At 36.3% G+C, this 16876-nt stretch overlaps 1 protein-coding gene across 4 annotated transcripts in view; it reads right to left on the reverse strand.

The window, feature by feature from the left end:
- RNGTT (RNA guanylyltransferase and 5'-phosphatase) overlaps positions 1 to 16876 on the reverse strand; it is a 170718-nt gene that overhangs the window by 143455 nt on the left and 10387 nt on the right. For all 4 annotated transcript variants that reach the window (XM_072926630.1, XM_012572754.5, XM_012572753.5 and 1 more), the window contains exons 3-7: positions 13445 to 13548; positions 13223 to 13311; positions 9293 to 9368; positions 5940 to 6189; positions 210 to 319 (exon numbers count right to left, since the gene is read on the reverse strand). In XM_072926630.1, coding sequence (XP_072782731.1) covers positions 210 to 319; positions 5940 to 6189; positions 9293 to 9368; positions 13223 to 13311; positions 13445 to 13548 — 629 coding nt within the window. The remainder of the gene's footprint in view (positions 1 to 209; positions 320 to 5939; positions 6190 to 9292; positions 9369 to 13222; positions 13312 to 13444; positions 13549 to 16876) is intronic.

Raw genomic sequence — 16876 nt, forward strand, 5'->3', positions numbered from 1 at the left:
ATCTTGATTCTTAACATTAAAAACTGATCATTTTATTTCATAGTGCAGTGCAAGATTTTCGCTGCCAAGTGTGTTTGAGACTTTTTTTTTTAATAAACAATCCATGGTGTCACCTTTTTCCTCATTTTCACAATGAGAATTTTCATTCTGCAAAATACAACACTTATTTCTAGGTAGTATAAATAAGTAAGTTCTAAATATTCTCATACCCTTCCCATCCACAGAACTGCTGACATTTTTGCTGTATTCCTCCTAATTTTGGTTGGGTTGTCACCTGGGTCACACATTTAACTGTTATTCCTTCCAAGAAAATTGCACCCTAAATTTAAAAAAAAAAAAAAATTAAAATTTAGTATTAAAGCCCTCATAAAATCAAATCAGAATATGTCAATACAAAATTAACACTGTTTTCACAACCTTCTAGAGCAATACTAGCTTAAACATTCCTTAAGGATTTACCCCCAAATGTCAAGATACATTAGTGAGCTTTGCCAGGAAGCTCACAGGTGACCTATATTATAAACCCAGGAACTAAATGAGTTATTTATGAGGAAAAAATATAATTTTAAAAAGGCAATACTGAGAAGACAAAAGGAAGGGATAGCTAGTACTTAGAGGCTTACCCTACTTAGCTAATACTCTAAGCTAATATTAAGCTACTCTTAGCTAATACTCAGGAACATTGATCTAGGACAAACTTAACAAAAGAGAAAATATAAACAGCAGATTTGTAACAAAATATTTGTGTAAATATATTTTTATAATTTATTCTCAATCTAAACCAGTTATCAGAGTGAAGCTGCTATCCTGAAAGCTCCAAAAAAGCCTATGTAGAGATTAAAAAAAAATTTGGAAATAAAACTCTGAAATAACTTGTATATTTTAAAAAAAGTTTTATGTCAAGAGGAATAAAAACAAATCTTGCATAACAGAACACATGAAAGCCATCAGGTCTACAAAACTACAAAATTAAAGATTTCTATGGAGATCTCAAATCAACCAGACTTAATTCAACAGAATCTCAAATAAATTTTCAATGCACACAAAGAAGATCAAACCATGACTATTCACCTGTTGAACCCCGCATGTGAAAATACGAGTATCTCATGCCTGTTCTCTAAAACACTTGAAACTAGCTTTAACAAATCCAGCTGCATACCACTCATGAAAGGAATAGTATTTTTCTCCTCTGCTTTTCCACACATTGTGGCACTCCTGTGTTATACACTTGAGCAAATCTAGGAACTAATTTGGCAAAAATAACATCATAAATTGGTAATCTTCTGCCAAAACAGTATCCTAAGCTAGCTCACCATAGAATAATTCAGTACTAGTGACAGCACAAGGGAAGCAAAAGGGAAAGCAGGGAAAAGCAGGACCACAGTTTCCAGTACAGCCTGCAGTTAGTTAAGATTGGCTCAGTCACATCACCAAATCACATTCTGAGAACAGAACATCCTAAAGAACTATACTGATTCGTAATCTTAACTACCTTGAGCTCCACAGACTTTCTGTGTGTCACTCACCCCATACAATTTACATGGGCACCAGCCGGTGCAACAGCACGCAGGGGAGTGGGCGAGAGAGGCAGACAGCTACTCGTGCCTGGCCAGCAGCACATTGTCTGAATTCTGATAAGTGGTGAAAAGCATCAGGAAACAAAGGAAGATGGTTATGCCTTGCTTCTGTGAATAATGGCAGAGTGGAATGGCAGTATGACTGCTAAGACTGAAGTAACAGGCAGGAAACGGGAAAGATTTTCCAGAAAAGAAAAACCAATAAAATTCATACTTGAAAGGGTTTCTTGTAGATTATCTGCTTCAAGTATAATCACTAAGGCACAGCACTATGAAAACAAGGTGAGTCACTTGGGTATTTGTGCTTGGCTAACTTAGCACTCCAGGTTTCATGAGGACATTTCCTTGGATAAGGTGCTAAAACTGAGCCAGACCCACGTAGCTTTTCCCTACTGTTCAGCTACCAATGCCTTTGGAAACAGGACACTGGAGACCATGGTGCAGAGACTCCAGAGAAGTCAGATCGCCAGGAGCACATCGACACCTCAGCACTGATACTAAACCGAGAGTTATAAGCCCGAAAGGATCCAAGGAAACTACATGCACTAGTATCTACACTGTGCACAACCTTCACACCATCTGTACTAATCAACCTTGCCCCACTTGCTATGAATTTCTCCACCTATCACTTCAGCTGAAGGAGAAGTGGCAATGTGGATCATCCTGTGTTGGTTCATATCCTAAACACCATCTGGAGGAGTGGGTGAGTGGGAACAGCCCCAAACACACACCCTCCTGACCCTAGCAACTATCGCCAGGCCTGGGTGAGAGCTGTCTTCAGCTACTCAGACTTGACTATATGCCAGTATGCTCAGAGACTGCCTCACAGAAGGCAAGAAACATTCAAAAACATGTCAGGAAGAGGTATCTTCTAAAATGAAGGAAGTGAGAGACAGAGAGTTACACTTATCAGCTTAGATTTAATACCTAGAAACACAGACCAAATCACAGTAACTGCCTCTTGGCATGTACAAGCAAAAAAGAAAACAAAATCATACTGACTGTCACTCAATAGCAAAGGTGTTCCACTAAACATTTGGTTTTCATAATGAAACAGACTTCACAAAATTGGCATTGCATGCATTTGCCTTGCTTGTCTTTTACTTGCTTATCTTGTCCTCATAGAGGAACTCAGAAAACATGGGATAGATGTAACTTCCATATACCAGAAGTGTAACCTGTTTCAAAACCAGGTTCAGAGGTTCAGAGGAGTTAACGTTTCACTAACAAAACGAAAGAATCTGCAGGGTCTAGTTTAGGCATAAGATAATCAATTTATTTCCACTAAACTTCCTATTAGCATTCTTATTTTTGTGACATCTCTGACTTTAGTAACAGGGATATAGACTGGGATGGTAGTTTAAGATTCAGTGTTATCCTTCATTTTAAAAATGGACTAGAAATAACACTTTGCCATTCAGCATAAACAAAGTTCTACACTTAATAATGGATAAGAAATTATACAAACACATACTGGTAGATAATTAGAGAAAAAGACATGGAAGCAGCAAGAGACCAAAAACTGAATTAGTATTGTTCTGCCTTGTGAAAGGCAATTATATTGAGATATATAAACAGACATATTAGCCTTAAGACATGTGAAATTAATTTCTCCCTATTAAGCCTTACTAGGATGGCCTCAAATAGAGGCTTGCATTCAATTACAGGAACCACAGCATCAGGAAAACATGAGTCAACATGACAGAATACAAAGAATAACAAGAAAGGTCAGTAGAACAAAAAACATAGACTATACGGAAAAAGTGAGATAATAAGCATTTAACATGGAGAAGGAAATTATACTCATATTCAAGCACATAAAATGGTGCTGCCAAATCAAAAAATAGTATTTTTCCCATATCCTTCAATATGCCCAGAGGCAGAACAATAAGTGCAAGGGTTAAACTTTGCACAAAAGAGTTGGTTAGGCAGAAAATCTCCAGGTCACTAATATTTTGAATCATTGTACTGTGATAGTTAACTAATAAATATTATCCTCATTACATCAAATCAGTTAAATTGCTTCCTTCTGTCTCACAGATGACCACAAGACAACTACACTCAAAATCATTAAGAAAATCATTAACAGCCACCATCTCTTCCAGAGTGTTTAAGATGTCACCATTCATTTCAGAAGCACTGCATCTCACACCCCATAAAATGCAACTTACAAAGGACTAGAAGAGACAACATTCCTTAATGAACAGTAGAAGTTCCATTTGACCCATGAAAGGTTTGTAGGTTCTGGCTCAGAATTACAACTTTTTGTCCGATTTGCAAAAAGAAATATTTTTTTCCCAGAAGTGAGATTCTAAGTGTCAGTTAATAATGTTGTTTTGATGCTACAATCAATACTGCATTCACTGACAAAGTCAAAACTTCTTTGGATTTCCTGTGTGGCAACCTCAGACTGCAACAAGCAGATTTCCTGGTACCTGTCAACTTCCTTCAGGTGATGACAAAGGAAACTGTAATGGCTTTATGTTCTAATGATTCTTAACACTTTCTGTAGTGTAGGAAAGAAAGGCTGTCAAGATTTTTTGACATCAAAATATGGAAGTTTTAATGAAAAACGCTGTAGTAAAGCTTCTCACATGAGTTTCTGAAATGGACAGCATATTAACTTCATTTCACAGGCTAGCTAGCAGTTGTTGCTGACTATTCATTATCCTAGCAAGATGCCTGGGAGCAGTCTCCTCCTCTATTACTAAACTTTTACACTGCCCACCCCTAGCCTTTAGGAAAGAGACTAATTATAAAGGGGGAAATATCTGCTGCAACATAATACCGAAAATGTAGCCCTTTAGACAGTAAAATAAGAATATCTCAGCAAGAGGTATTTACCTGATACTCACTCCCCCTGTAGACCGCATATTTACAAGGAATCACAAATATCCATCTCTACTGAGTTAAGAAGCAGTCCCATCTGCCAGCCAAGAACCAGGGTAAAGAATTCTGCCCGTTCCTCCTCTTCGTGTCAAAGAATGTTCCTTCAGAGCTGCAAAACTGAATTATACGAATATGCATATTAACTAGATGATTCTTTCACAAATTCTGTAACTCATAATTAACTTTTAGTTATTAATATGCTTATTCGTATAATTTAGCTTCCAGCTTTCAATAAAACTATGGTGGCAGACAAGAAAAAGCCTGGGAAGCCAATATCATTCCTGTTAAATAGACCAGTTGAGCTTTATACTTGATGAAAAGAGGCTGTCATTGTAATTCATCCTAGCACCTCAGTTCCTAATGCATCAGAAGGCGCATCAAAAAACTTTAAGGTTCCAGCCCACCAAAAATATTTAGACATCAATGTTTTACAGCAAGGCTAATGGAGGAAGTCGTGATACCCCATGAATATACTTTTACTATGTCTTTACAGTGTGGGAAATTTTTTTATTCTAGACGAGGGATAATTTTCACCTTGCTTCTTTAGAGTGGATTTTGTACTCCTGTCAGGTTAACATTTTCCATACTCCACCTGTAAACCTGCAGCAACAGCTGCAGCAACAACAAAATGCTTTTTTGCAGCCTATTTCAATATGAGGATTCCCAAGTGTTTGCAAACAAACACACCTCAGCACACAAGTAAAAATATAATTCAGTGTTATGAAAAAAAAACCTATTCTTGCACTCAGCAATAGTCTAGCCCACTTTATTTGCAAATAAAAAAAAGCAAGTCAGAAATTTGAAGAGAACTGAGTCATTAGTCTTCAGATGATACAAATCTATTCTTTGTACTTGAGTATTAGTTCCATATCATGGTAACTACAGTAACTCATTTAATCGGAATTATGCAGATGTATGTCAGAATTACAGTAAGAATGAGCTATATTTCTTACAAAGCTAAAACAGATTTGAACACATTATGATCTCAAAGCTGCCTTGGGTTTTTTAAGCTCATATTGCTTTTTGCTAATCCAATTTTCAATCCCACAAAATTTCCCAAAGAAAGACTATTTACCAAAATGAGCATTGAATTTTAAAAATTATGGATTTCATCTACATGACTACAAAAAACAAGAGCTGCTTCCATCCAACTCTAATAACATTCCATCTTCAAAGACAGACTGAGTAATTAAAAAGCACTTCACTGTCTCAAAAAATTGTTATGTTAGAAAATTTTTAAATCATTTTTACAACTGAAATATTTGAGGCACTGAATATTAAAGAGCACGGTTCACATAGGAAATACAAAAAAGTTTTCATGTCTACAACTTTTTCCAGTTACAGACAATGCTTCCAGTCCCCATTTGCAAGAGCAGTGACATATGTATAGAATGCAGAATGAGGTAACTGATGGGTATGAGGTTATGAAATTATGCTTGGCAATTTGAATATTAAATTTCAAATCAAAATTACCAGTTTTAGGCGTTCTTTTCTCCTCTTGCCAAAGGAAGAGCTTGATGATCCGGGTTCTGATTCTGGGCCTCCAGTTTTACCATTATCATCATCCTCCTCTTCATCTTCATCAAAGCACCATTCTGGAAGCTCTGGTGGTGCTGGTGCATCATCTTCATCACCATAACGACGAAATAGTTCCTTCAAATAGTCACCTTTATAAATACCCGGAGGTCTGGCCTGAGCAAAAGTAGCCACAGCAGCCTCAATACTGTCAAAAAAATAAAAATAAAAATCACTCTGGATGCTTAATTTACATGTCTTATTCATGTCATGCTTTACCAAATGTAAGAATTATTGGGACTGAGAATCAATACAAATTCTGAAGTGGTAATTGCAAAAAACATTCCTTATATTTTAAAGTCCATGCTTAGATCAGTCAGGTAGCAGTTGCTCTTGTACAAGATTCTGTATAACTTTGTGGGCACTGCAAATGTTCTCATTTGCAAGTAACTGCAGCTGCTTTCAGTCCTTATTGCAGCTCCTAGTGCTCTGCTGATCACTGTTTTATCACAGATAAAAATTTTTATTGCTACAAAGAAGCAATGGGTGACATGCAGGTAAATACCTGAGGACTGCATGAACACAAAAAGGACCAAAGAAACATATCAACAAACTTAATGGAGAAAAATGCAAATGTTTAGATTCAAATATGGTTACCTTTTTCTCTGCTAAGAGAAGGAAGTCTTTCCTCTCATTAGAGGTTTTGCCATCATACTGGGGAAAACCACCCTCATCTTTTTAAATTACTTCTCTTTCCAGAAGTTTCTCATAAAAGTACTGTGGTTCAGAAGTCTTTTACTACGCACCTAATTCTTAATCTTGCTCAAATAAATTGGAGGCTGGACCACAAAAAAAAATAGAAACCAAAACTAACAGTCATGCATCTTTACCAGCCAAGGGGAAAACTCTCCAAAACATACAACAGTGAGCACACCACAAGGGTTTTATTGCTGCCATTTTCATAGATCCTATGAAAATGTTTAACTAAAAACATTGGATATAATTTTGTCTTCCATTTATCATGTCTATGAAGAACAGTAAGGCTCCAAGAATCAACATTTTAAAATCTTACTATATAGGGGAGAGGAAAAACACAAAACTAGAGAGATGTCCCTGTTAGGCTTCTTGACAAGCGCATGTCTTAAAACTGAAACAAAAGCACATACTATACCCTGTAACCTTTTTTTACAGATATTTAATTCAATTTTTTTTGTCTGACTTGTACAGTACGGAATAGAGCCTGAGAACTTTAAGAGGCAAATTTTCCAGAATAGACAGAAACAGTGTCTAAGAACCAGTAAGTTGATTCTGATCTTTGAAAGAGGAGAAAACAAGACTCTCTCCAGAGTGACACTATTACACAGTATCAGTTCAAAAATGACAGTTTAAGAGTCTGAGTTACTTAGAAGGACCTTTTTTCCCTATTCTGTTTTCTAAGACTCCTAATTTCTTTCTCACAAGACATTTTTTACTTTGCTATCTTTGTTTCACATCTTCTGTAATAAATGCCACTGAAAGGACAAAACAAACCAAAAGTTACGGGGCCTGAAAAATGCTCATTTTTTGTCTGATTATATTAGAAGAACTCTATAATCTTCTAGAATAAATGGCAATGAAAGTCAAAAGGGGTGGCAGAGATTTCAAATATAGTACCCTAGCTGAAAAAAAACCAAGGTTTCCAGGTTCTAGAAACACAGCAGTTTTTGGGAAAAATGAGTTGTTGAAAAGAGAATCAAGTAAGGTTTCTGACCTTACTGGTCAGAAAGCTGAAGAGCTTTCAGGCCATTCCCTAAACTATCTACAAAATATATCCCACTGTACACAATACAGCAGCAACACTCCTACATCATACGCTTAAGAAATGAATACAGATGGATTTTTCCATCAGGAAGATCTTATTTCCTCATTAGCAAGCAACAGTGCCTTTTGTTTTAAAGAATGAAACAGCAAATTAGATTTATCTTGATACAATGCTCAGCATTAACCAGCATCTTGCCAAAATTGTTTCCTTCACTGTGGACATTTTTCCCTACCAGGGGACATCTGGATGTTCTATTAAAATAATCTGACAGAGATTAACAAACTTGATACAATTAACTACCCAAAGCAAAAAAAAAAAAAAAAAAAAAAATAAGAGTTGAGTTTTAAGGCTCTTCCCACCAAGGTCCGAAAACAGAGAGGCGACATAAAAGTAGGAGTTCCAGAGAGATTCAAGTCCCTTTCCTCTTCAGAACAAAGGATCAATTCTAAGTCTAATTCTTGCATGCTACTTTAAAATTGTTTGATTAAAAGCCTACAAATTTTCTAATTCATAGGAAAAACAAGAATCATACTATAGAGCCATTTGTGTCTGTGTCTACTTCCAATACACAGCCAGGAACCTGTGAAGATTCAGCCACCCATTACTAAAGGTCTTCCATCTCCATTACTCCAATATCTTTATTCCAGGTTTACTAACAGACAGCAATGACCCAATTCTTTACAAACAGCTTGCACATGTATGCTTAGCATAACAACTGTATGTCCAGTCACAAGAAAATCCTGCAACAGTATTTCTTCGAAATATCATCAGAATGTTTAACGGGCTTGTCAAGAAACGTGACTTTCACAGGACTCTGTCAAGAAAGAAATAGTGTTTTGTAAACACTACACAACAAAAATAATGCATAAATTATGTTCAACAGGATGGTACAGGCATTGTTTGGGTTTGGGGTTTCTTTTAAAACTAATGTTATCTAAAAAAGATAATTAGTCTGTATGAAGGAGCAAATGTTTTTAAAGATGGAAAAAATGGTGAGTCTGTTGTAGACTTTAGTCAACAAACAAGCTGAAAACAAAGGCTTTGTTTGCCCTCAATCCTTCAGAAGTATGAATGTTACTTTGTTGTTGCTCTAGTTAATCTCTTCAGGTTTCAAAAAAGCCCAAAAACCTACATGCATGCCTACATGAAAAAGATGAAAATGTACGGAAAAAAATCTTTCAGGAATCTCTGAACTCTACATTCTTACTTAAAATGTGGGACATGTCATGGGAAAAAGACACAATATGACACATACACTGCTTAAGGCCCACACACAGCAGGTACAGCTGACTTTTGACCTACCAGACCCGGAATTCTCGACTGCAACAGGCTAAGCTACCAAAGGATGATACAAAAATGTTAATATGGGCTGTTTACTCAAGATTATTAGGCATCTATAAAACAAGCAATAGTGAATACATTAGCATAGCTGTAGGACAATGAGCGAAACATACTGAAGAACCCTTTGGCCGCATTCCACAAATCCCCAGGAACTAACATACAAAGTTACCTCCAGTCCATCTTCTCAACCAAAAAGGCACAGATCAAAAATCCAGTTCTATTGAAACCATGTGTACAATGGACACCTAGAAAAGACAAGAAAAGGGCATAATCACTTACAAGTGGTTTAACAAACATATTTAGTATCAAAAGTGTGGATTTAGATCCTTCAACCTTCATCTGTAACATTAAAAGGTTATCTCCCTTCCCATCATGGCAGTACAGACCACATAAGGCACATAAGCCTAAAAGGCAATTTATTACACTCTTTCTGCAAATTAGTAGCAGCAAGGGTATATGACACTTCATCACAATCAAGAGCACTAACTTACTGTCATTGAAATATGGTTAATATAGATAAGATTCACAAATCTGCTCAAATGCTTGTCAGAAGGCAATATAATCAAATTCATTAATTGAGCTTTTACTGAATTCAGCAAGCATGACATTCATTTCATACCATCAGGCAAAAAATCATATTACCTTACCTCAAAACTGAAAGGGGTGACAATAGACCATAATTCTATCTTAAATTCGCTACAACCATGCTAAGACCAGACATTAATTTTGAAAAAAAAAAAAAATACAGAAAGAGAACTATACAACAGTATAATTATCTTGAATTACTATCTTTTCAATGTGAAAAAAAGAATTAAGTCTTCAGCCTCTTTTTTACTGAACTCATCCCCCAGTGAAAGGAGGGATACACTATCAGATGCATTGAATTTTTTTTTCCTCTCAAGGCAACAGCACCATCTAGTGACAAGCAGACCAGCCTCAAAACTTGTACTATTAAAAATGTCATGAAGGATTCAGGCAAGATGTTGCCTCTTCCTCCTACTTATTTTAAAATTATAAATATCATTAAAGTTTCCACTAACATCAAGAGCAATTATTCTTAACATTTTTAAGTTGTTACCATAGAATCATAGAATTATTTAGGTTGGAAAAGGCTTTTAAGTACATTGAATCCAAGCATGAACCCAGCCAGCACTGCAAAGTCCACCACTAAGTGGTGTCCCTAAGTGCCACATCTACACAGCTGTTAAATACCTCTGTGGATGGGGACCCAACCACTTCCCTGTGGAGTTTGTTCTTCTGCTTGACAACTTCACCTTTTGCTGAAGAAATTTTTCCTAATGTCCTATATCTTCCTGTGTAACTTAAGACCATTTCCTCTTGTCCTGTTACTGGTTGCCTGGGGAAAGACACCAATCCCCACCTGGCTACAACCTCTTTTCAAGCAGTTGTAGAGAGTTATAAAGTCACCCCTGAGTCTCCTTTACACCAGGCTAAACAATCCCAGATCCTCAGCCACTTCTAATAAGACTTGTGCTCCAGACCCTTCACCAGCTCTGTTGACCTTCTCTGGACACACTCCAGAATGTCAATGCCTGAGCACCAGTGCCAAGTACCGAGGGACAATCACTTCCTAATCCTACTGGACACTGGCCTTCTTGGCCACCTGGGCACACTGATGGCTCATGGTCAGTAGACCAACACACCCAAGTCCTTCTCTGCCAGGCAGCTTTCCAGCTGTTCCTCCCCAAGCCTGCAGCATTAGCTGGGGTTGTTGTGACCCAAAGTGCAAGATCTGGAACACAACACCATGAAGCAAGCCACTTAAGCTTTAATTAATTTGCTCATTTCTCTACCACAGCTAGTAATGTAAGGCTAGTTACAACTCACTTGATGCATATTCAAACAAAATTTAATATCTGTCTTTTTTTACACTCCTCTACACTGAGGTATAAACTTTTTCAACTGGAGAACCACAGTATCTACAAAAAGTGGACTAATGAAAAAAAACCAAACCAACTTTTAATTGGGTAAAAGTAAGCATTAACTGTAAAAGGATCGGGTTTTGTGACTGCCCCACTAAGGTTCCCTTATTGATAAAGCAAGGTAAAAATTATCATTAATATTTTGATTCATTTCTAACCATTTAAAAAATACTAAAAACTGCGTAACTTGCATCAAATTAAATGGATTTTAGCTTCCTTATATAATTTATTCCTAACTATAATTTCTCCTTCGTCTTCTGCTGAAGCAAAATTTTTGCATGCCACATCCTTAATAAGGTTGGCAGGCATAATCCTGTCCTTCATGCTGCAAAAATAAAGTTTCCTTCCTATATTGCTCTAGATAAATTGAAAATTTTGATCACTTAACATTCACATTTCAGTCTCTTTTCATATCTAATTATGACACTGAGAACAAAACTGTATACAAGTCTTGCAGCTGTTACTGCTGCCAAGAAGGTTAAGTAAATAATTTTATACACATTACAAAGATAAGAAGCATCTCAGCATGAGACCAAATGGCTTGGAAGAGAAAGATCACACAGGGTATAGTACTATCACTGCTGTAGACCTCTTTCATTTTTGATAAATATCCTCCACACCAGTCCCTCTGATGCTCTGTCAGAGGAAACAAGTGCCCAAAATGACAAATTTCAGTAATTCATGGAAAGAAAATGGAAAATTCCAACATTTCTCTTTTACTATCAAAGCCTAAACATGTTCTTCAAAAGTTTAGTCAACTATTTTCTCCTCGGCTCTTTCTAAATTACTTTTTTCCCCTAAAGAGGCGAACATCTAAATAATGGAAAAACATTCCACAATTCATCAAAGACAAAAAGTTAGTGATCCAACACTAAAATTGGCATTTTATACGTTGAAATATCAACTAAATAGGTCTGCTACTTATAGGATATCACCATGGTATCCATGCACTATGTAAATTGCTGACCATAACCACTAGTTTGAGTTCCAAAGTATTATTGGAGGACCAGTGGAAGAACTGCAAAAGGAGATTGAAAACAAGGAATTGCTAAAAGAAAAGTGAGTGGGATCAGTCACCAACAATATCTTGTTTCTGGTGTAAGTTTTGAAATACTGTTGGTGACTGGTTCCAATCATTCCCATTTAGCAGTTCCTCATTTTTTAAACCACGTAGTTGTGTTACCGTTCAGAGATGAACACACAGGTCTCTGTCCTGGTTTCAACTGAAACAAGAGTTAATTTTCTTCACAGTGGCTGGTGTGGGACTATGTTTCGGATTTGTTCTGAATATAGGGTTGATAACAGAGAGATATTTTTATTATTGCTGGGCAGGGCTTACACAGAGACAAGGCCTTTTCTGCTTTTCATGCTGTCAAGCTGGTGAGGAAGTTAAGGGTGCCTGGAACACTGGGAGGAGACACAACCAGAACAGTTGACCCAAACTGGCCGAAGGGATTCTCCAGACCATAGAACACTCAGTGCATAGAGTAGGAGGAAGAAAGAGGAATGGGGGGACATTCAAAGTGATGGCATTTGTCTTCCCAAGTCACTGCTAGGTGTGATGGGGCCCTGCTCTCCCGGGGATGGCTGAACACCCGCCTGCCCATGGGAAGCAGGGAATTAATTCCTTGCTTTTCCTGTGTGCATGGCTTCTGCTTTCCCTTTGGAACTGTCTTTATATCAATTCATGAGTTTTCTGCCTTTACCCTTTCACTTCTCTCCCCAGCCCTACCAGTAGAAAAGTGAGGGACCAGCTGTGTGGGGTTTGGCTGCTGGCTAGAGTTAAACCACAACAGTCTTGAAATAAACTGCGTTCTGTTGCAAAAAAGAAGTAAGCAAGTATCTAAAAGAAAACTAGGTGAAGGAATGTGACCAAATTAATTCTCTCAAGCACTCAAAAAAAAGTTCTCAGTAGTATCACATCCTGCAACACAACATGAAGAAATGGCTACAAATTGAAATAGAATTAATTCTGTTTCAACATAAAAAAAAACCCACCTGTTTATTGTAAGAACAAACACTGGAAGAGGCTGCCACAAAAAGTTGTGGAATCTCCAAGCTCAGATTTTAAGAATAAGAGACTGCAGTTACAAGCAAATATTAAACAAACTAAGAATAAAAACTAATGATGGGTATAAGATGGATATAAGATGTACCTATAAGCTCTGAAGGATTCTTATCACTGAAGTGTTCGCATACACGGATAAATGTTTCTGTATTCTCAGGTGTAGGGCACTCACCATGCCTGAAAAACACAAGAACACAAGGATTAGGAGACACCTGGGGGAAAGGCAAAAAGAGAAAAAAAAAATTAATTTCTTCAGTGAGATCTTTCAAAATAAAAGCCAAAGAAATAATTAAAAAGTGCACAAACTTACCCTTTACATTGGAGCTTTATATATTTAATTCCCTCTTTCTCTATATCATTTCTGTCATAGAATCTAGTGGTGTTGGTCAAGTCTACCAGCAAACCCATTTTAACCTAAAAAATGACAACAAAAAAGTAAACTTCTATATGTGGTTCAAATACCAATGCATAAATACTAAATGTCAAAAAACATAATAATTAAAAGCAACCACAGGCTACATTTGTAAGTCTAAAAATAATTAAATATTGTATTTGTTTATAAAATCTGTATTTTACCACCATTACAGAACATCTGCATTTCTTTGTGAAAGCTGGTGTCTAAATTAGCACTAGTCATCGACTCAGAAACTTCAGTTTGCTCCACTCAACGATTCTAAATAAGAAAATTCTGCTAACAGCGGGAAAATCTTGTAAAGAATTACTTTAACATGCTAAGAAGACAAACATGATGGAATCAAGTGCTCTTATGCAAAGCAGAACAATACTAAACACTGTCACAGTTAAAGTACCATAAGAAAAATTAACTACTGAGACTTAAATATAAGTACATTCTCAGAAAAAATAACTAATTTTAATTTACTTATTAGAGTACAAAACAGTGCAAAAGAATGAACACATTTTCAAGTTAAAAAATTAATCAAATTAATTAAATTCTTAAAAACATCTTATTTAAAGCTAAAATGCAAAACAACCTCAGATATTCAAACATGCTGTCAGCACCTAAAGTGGCAGTGTTAACCAGTCAGACGTTAGAGCGTTCCTGAATCCAGGATGCCTTGCCCACTTGACCCTACTGTGTCACCTCGTGCATCAAATTATTTTTTTAGTGTTTGTTTTTATAGGTGGAAAACAGGTATTTTAAAGAGCCTTGTGGAAGTTACTACGTTTTTAAGAAGGATGGAAAAGCAGAAATTCCCCTGGGTGGCACAAATCAGTGTATCAAAGTATATCCTACTGATCCGTGTTCCAAACAAAATTTCCAATAACAAACCTACCAGTTTTACTCTGCAAAAACAGCCCACTAACACACCTGAGCAAAGAAAGTATTTCTGGTTTTCTGTCTTGTAAGTGTAAGCAATTGCTTTTGGACAAAAAACTCAATGTCATACTTGCAGGTAAAATCCAATTATAACTAGAATACAGTTCAGAAACAGCAATTGCACATGGATGTGTTGTTTAGTAGACCCCTAAAGGAAAATTTCCAAATATCTACAGATAGCTCTCCAAGATATTCAAACTTCTGATGATATACATTTGTAATATTTATATACTTTCATATTACTTTTATTTAATAAATATTAAAAAGCATGATGTTATGTCAACAGCATTAAAACTTCTAAAGTAATATCTAGATCAGTTCTTAATTTCTCATTGTCAACTTTGCATATTGTATTCAGAATACTTTATTTACTCTTATTACTGTGTTTTGCAGACATACAAACCACCTCAGAAGGGGGTCCACCTGAAAACAATGTTACATCACCTGAAACTTCAACCATAACATGCCAATTGAGCTGCTAAGCTGGAGACTGACGGCATCCTAGACAGTAATTAATTCTGTAGAAATTATACAAAGGCAATTAATTCAATGATTACTTTCCTCCCCCTCCATTCCCTACAGCAATTTGCAAATTTTTCCAAGACTACTTAATTCAGGCCTGTAGGACTTCTCACTTACTATTCTTTTGCCATTATTACACATAATTTCAATCACATACAAGTGAAGCTCATATGAAGTGACACTGTTCCTCACACACTTCATGGAGCAGCAAATAGGCATCGAGTGTAATTTATTGAAAGCTATAAAAGCATTTATGGCATACAGAGCATATAAGACCTGCAAGCAGCTTTCCTGCTTTACAGAAAGCCTAATCATTTGAATTCTCAATCCATGGGATTGACTGCACATAACACATTACAATTTAGAGAGTGCAAAGCACAAGAAAATTATAAAGAACTTTTTAAAGAACAGGAAGATTATACAATATATCAAAGTATACAACTATGATTTTCAAAAAATCCATGCAAAAAAGAACATCGGTACCACTGGAACAAAATAAAAGCCTTCCCCTCACTTCCCCACATTCCAGATATCCCCAGCTATTAATGCCTTATGCATGTGCTCTTCTGCTGTTGTGCAACAAAATGGGCTTTGCTAGGTTGCCCTGTATGACCCCAGAAGTTCCTCCTTAGACACTGGAGATTGAAAACAACCACCCCAGGAAGGAGAGTATAGTACAATACACTGAATTCACTCCAGTCTCAGGAATTTTTTATTACATTTCTTATTTGAGGAAAATAGTTTAGATCAGTGATTGAATGTATCTGTGAAAACAATAACGTGGCTGAAAATTGGTAAGTAGTTTTCCTAATAGGAATTCTGTAACTTGAATGTACTAATTACCCAAACATTCTTTTCAGTAAACTAATGTCTTAGCTCTTTGTGACAGAAATAAATCTACCTGTATAAAGCATAAACTGTGCTAACCTACCTACTCAAGAAATAAATTAAAAAAAAAAAAAATTATTCACGCTGTCACCAATTGCTCCTGCAATTCGTTTAAGAGAACATTAAGATACTCTGCCAATATTGGCTATCACAAGAAAAATGAGGCTGCCATGGCTAATCAAATCAGTTTCTAACATTCAGATTTTCAAAAACCAGCTCTGTGAGAGAAGGAATCACACAGAAAGCTGGTTACAGACAGTTCTACCCAGACAGATGTTGTCTTAAATGCTAAACCCGTAGCTACAAAAATCTGTGTAACATCAACATCTCTCTATTACAGAAACCCAGATGTAAAAGTTTCTGCTGAAGTCTTTTATTTGGGAGCTAAATTATATGGACTTAAGTAATAACCAGTTTTCAGAAGTAATTATTCTGCAAAGTATTAGCAGTAAAAAACACACTAAAATAAAATTACAAGAACCATGCAAAGTGAGCTACTTTCACCCTGGGTGGGAAAACTCACTCTTACAGAGCTCCTCAATTTCACGTTTATTTCATTGCTGGCCTGTTGATAAATTGCTAATCTACAAATGGAGCACTCCAGTAACCACTACATAACTTGGCAAATAAAAAAGAAATATGTATTTTCAAATAGCAAACACTCATCAACAACGCCAGGGTCCAATACAATGTAATAGATTTGACGAGAACAGAGAGTTTGAGAGAAATTCTATGTTCTGCTTGTTAATCAAAATTACCAAAATATAAGTAGGGATCCTTATACTACTAATTTTACTATCGAATTCTAGTAATCTGATGTCACTCAAGACATGAATTTGTAGTATTACAACAGAACTGACAGATGTTACTACTGGAAAGGTTAGTCTCGCGATTGTTTCTTTTTGGTGGCAAATCACCAAGGAGGCAAGCATTTAGAAATTCTGAGTAAGGTTGTGAAAGTACCTTCAAAACATACACAGAATTTTAAAATAC

Source organism: Taeniopygia guttata, chromosome 3 (genome assembly GCF_048771995.1).
Source record: "Taeniopygia guttata chromosome 3, bTaeGut7.mat, whole genome shotgun sequence".
Taxonomy (NCBI): domain Eukaryota; kingdom Metazoa; phylum Chordata; class Aves; order Passeriformes; family Estrildidae; genus Taeniopygia; species Taeniopygia guttata.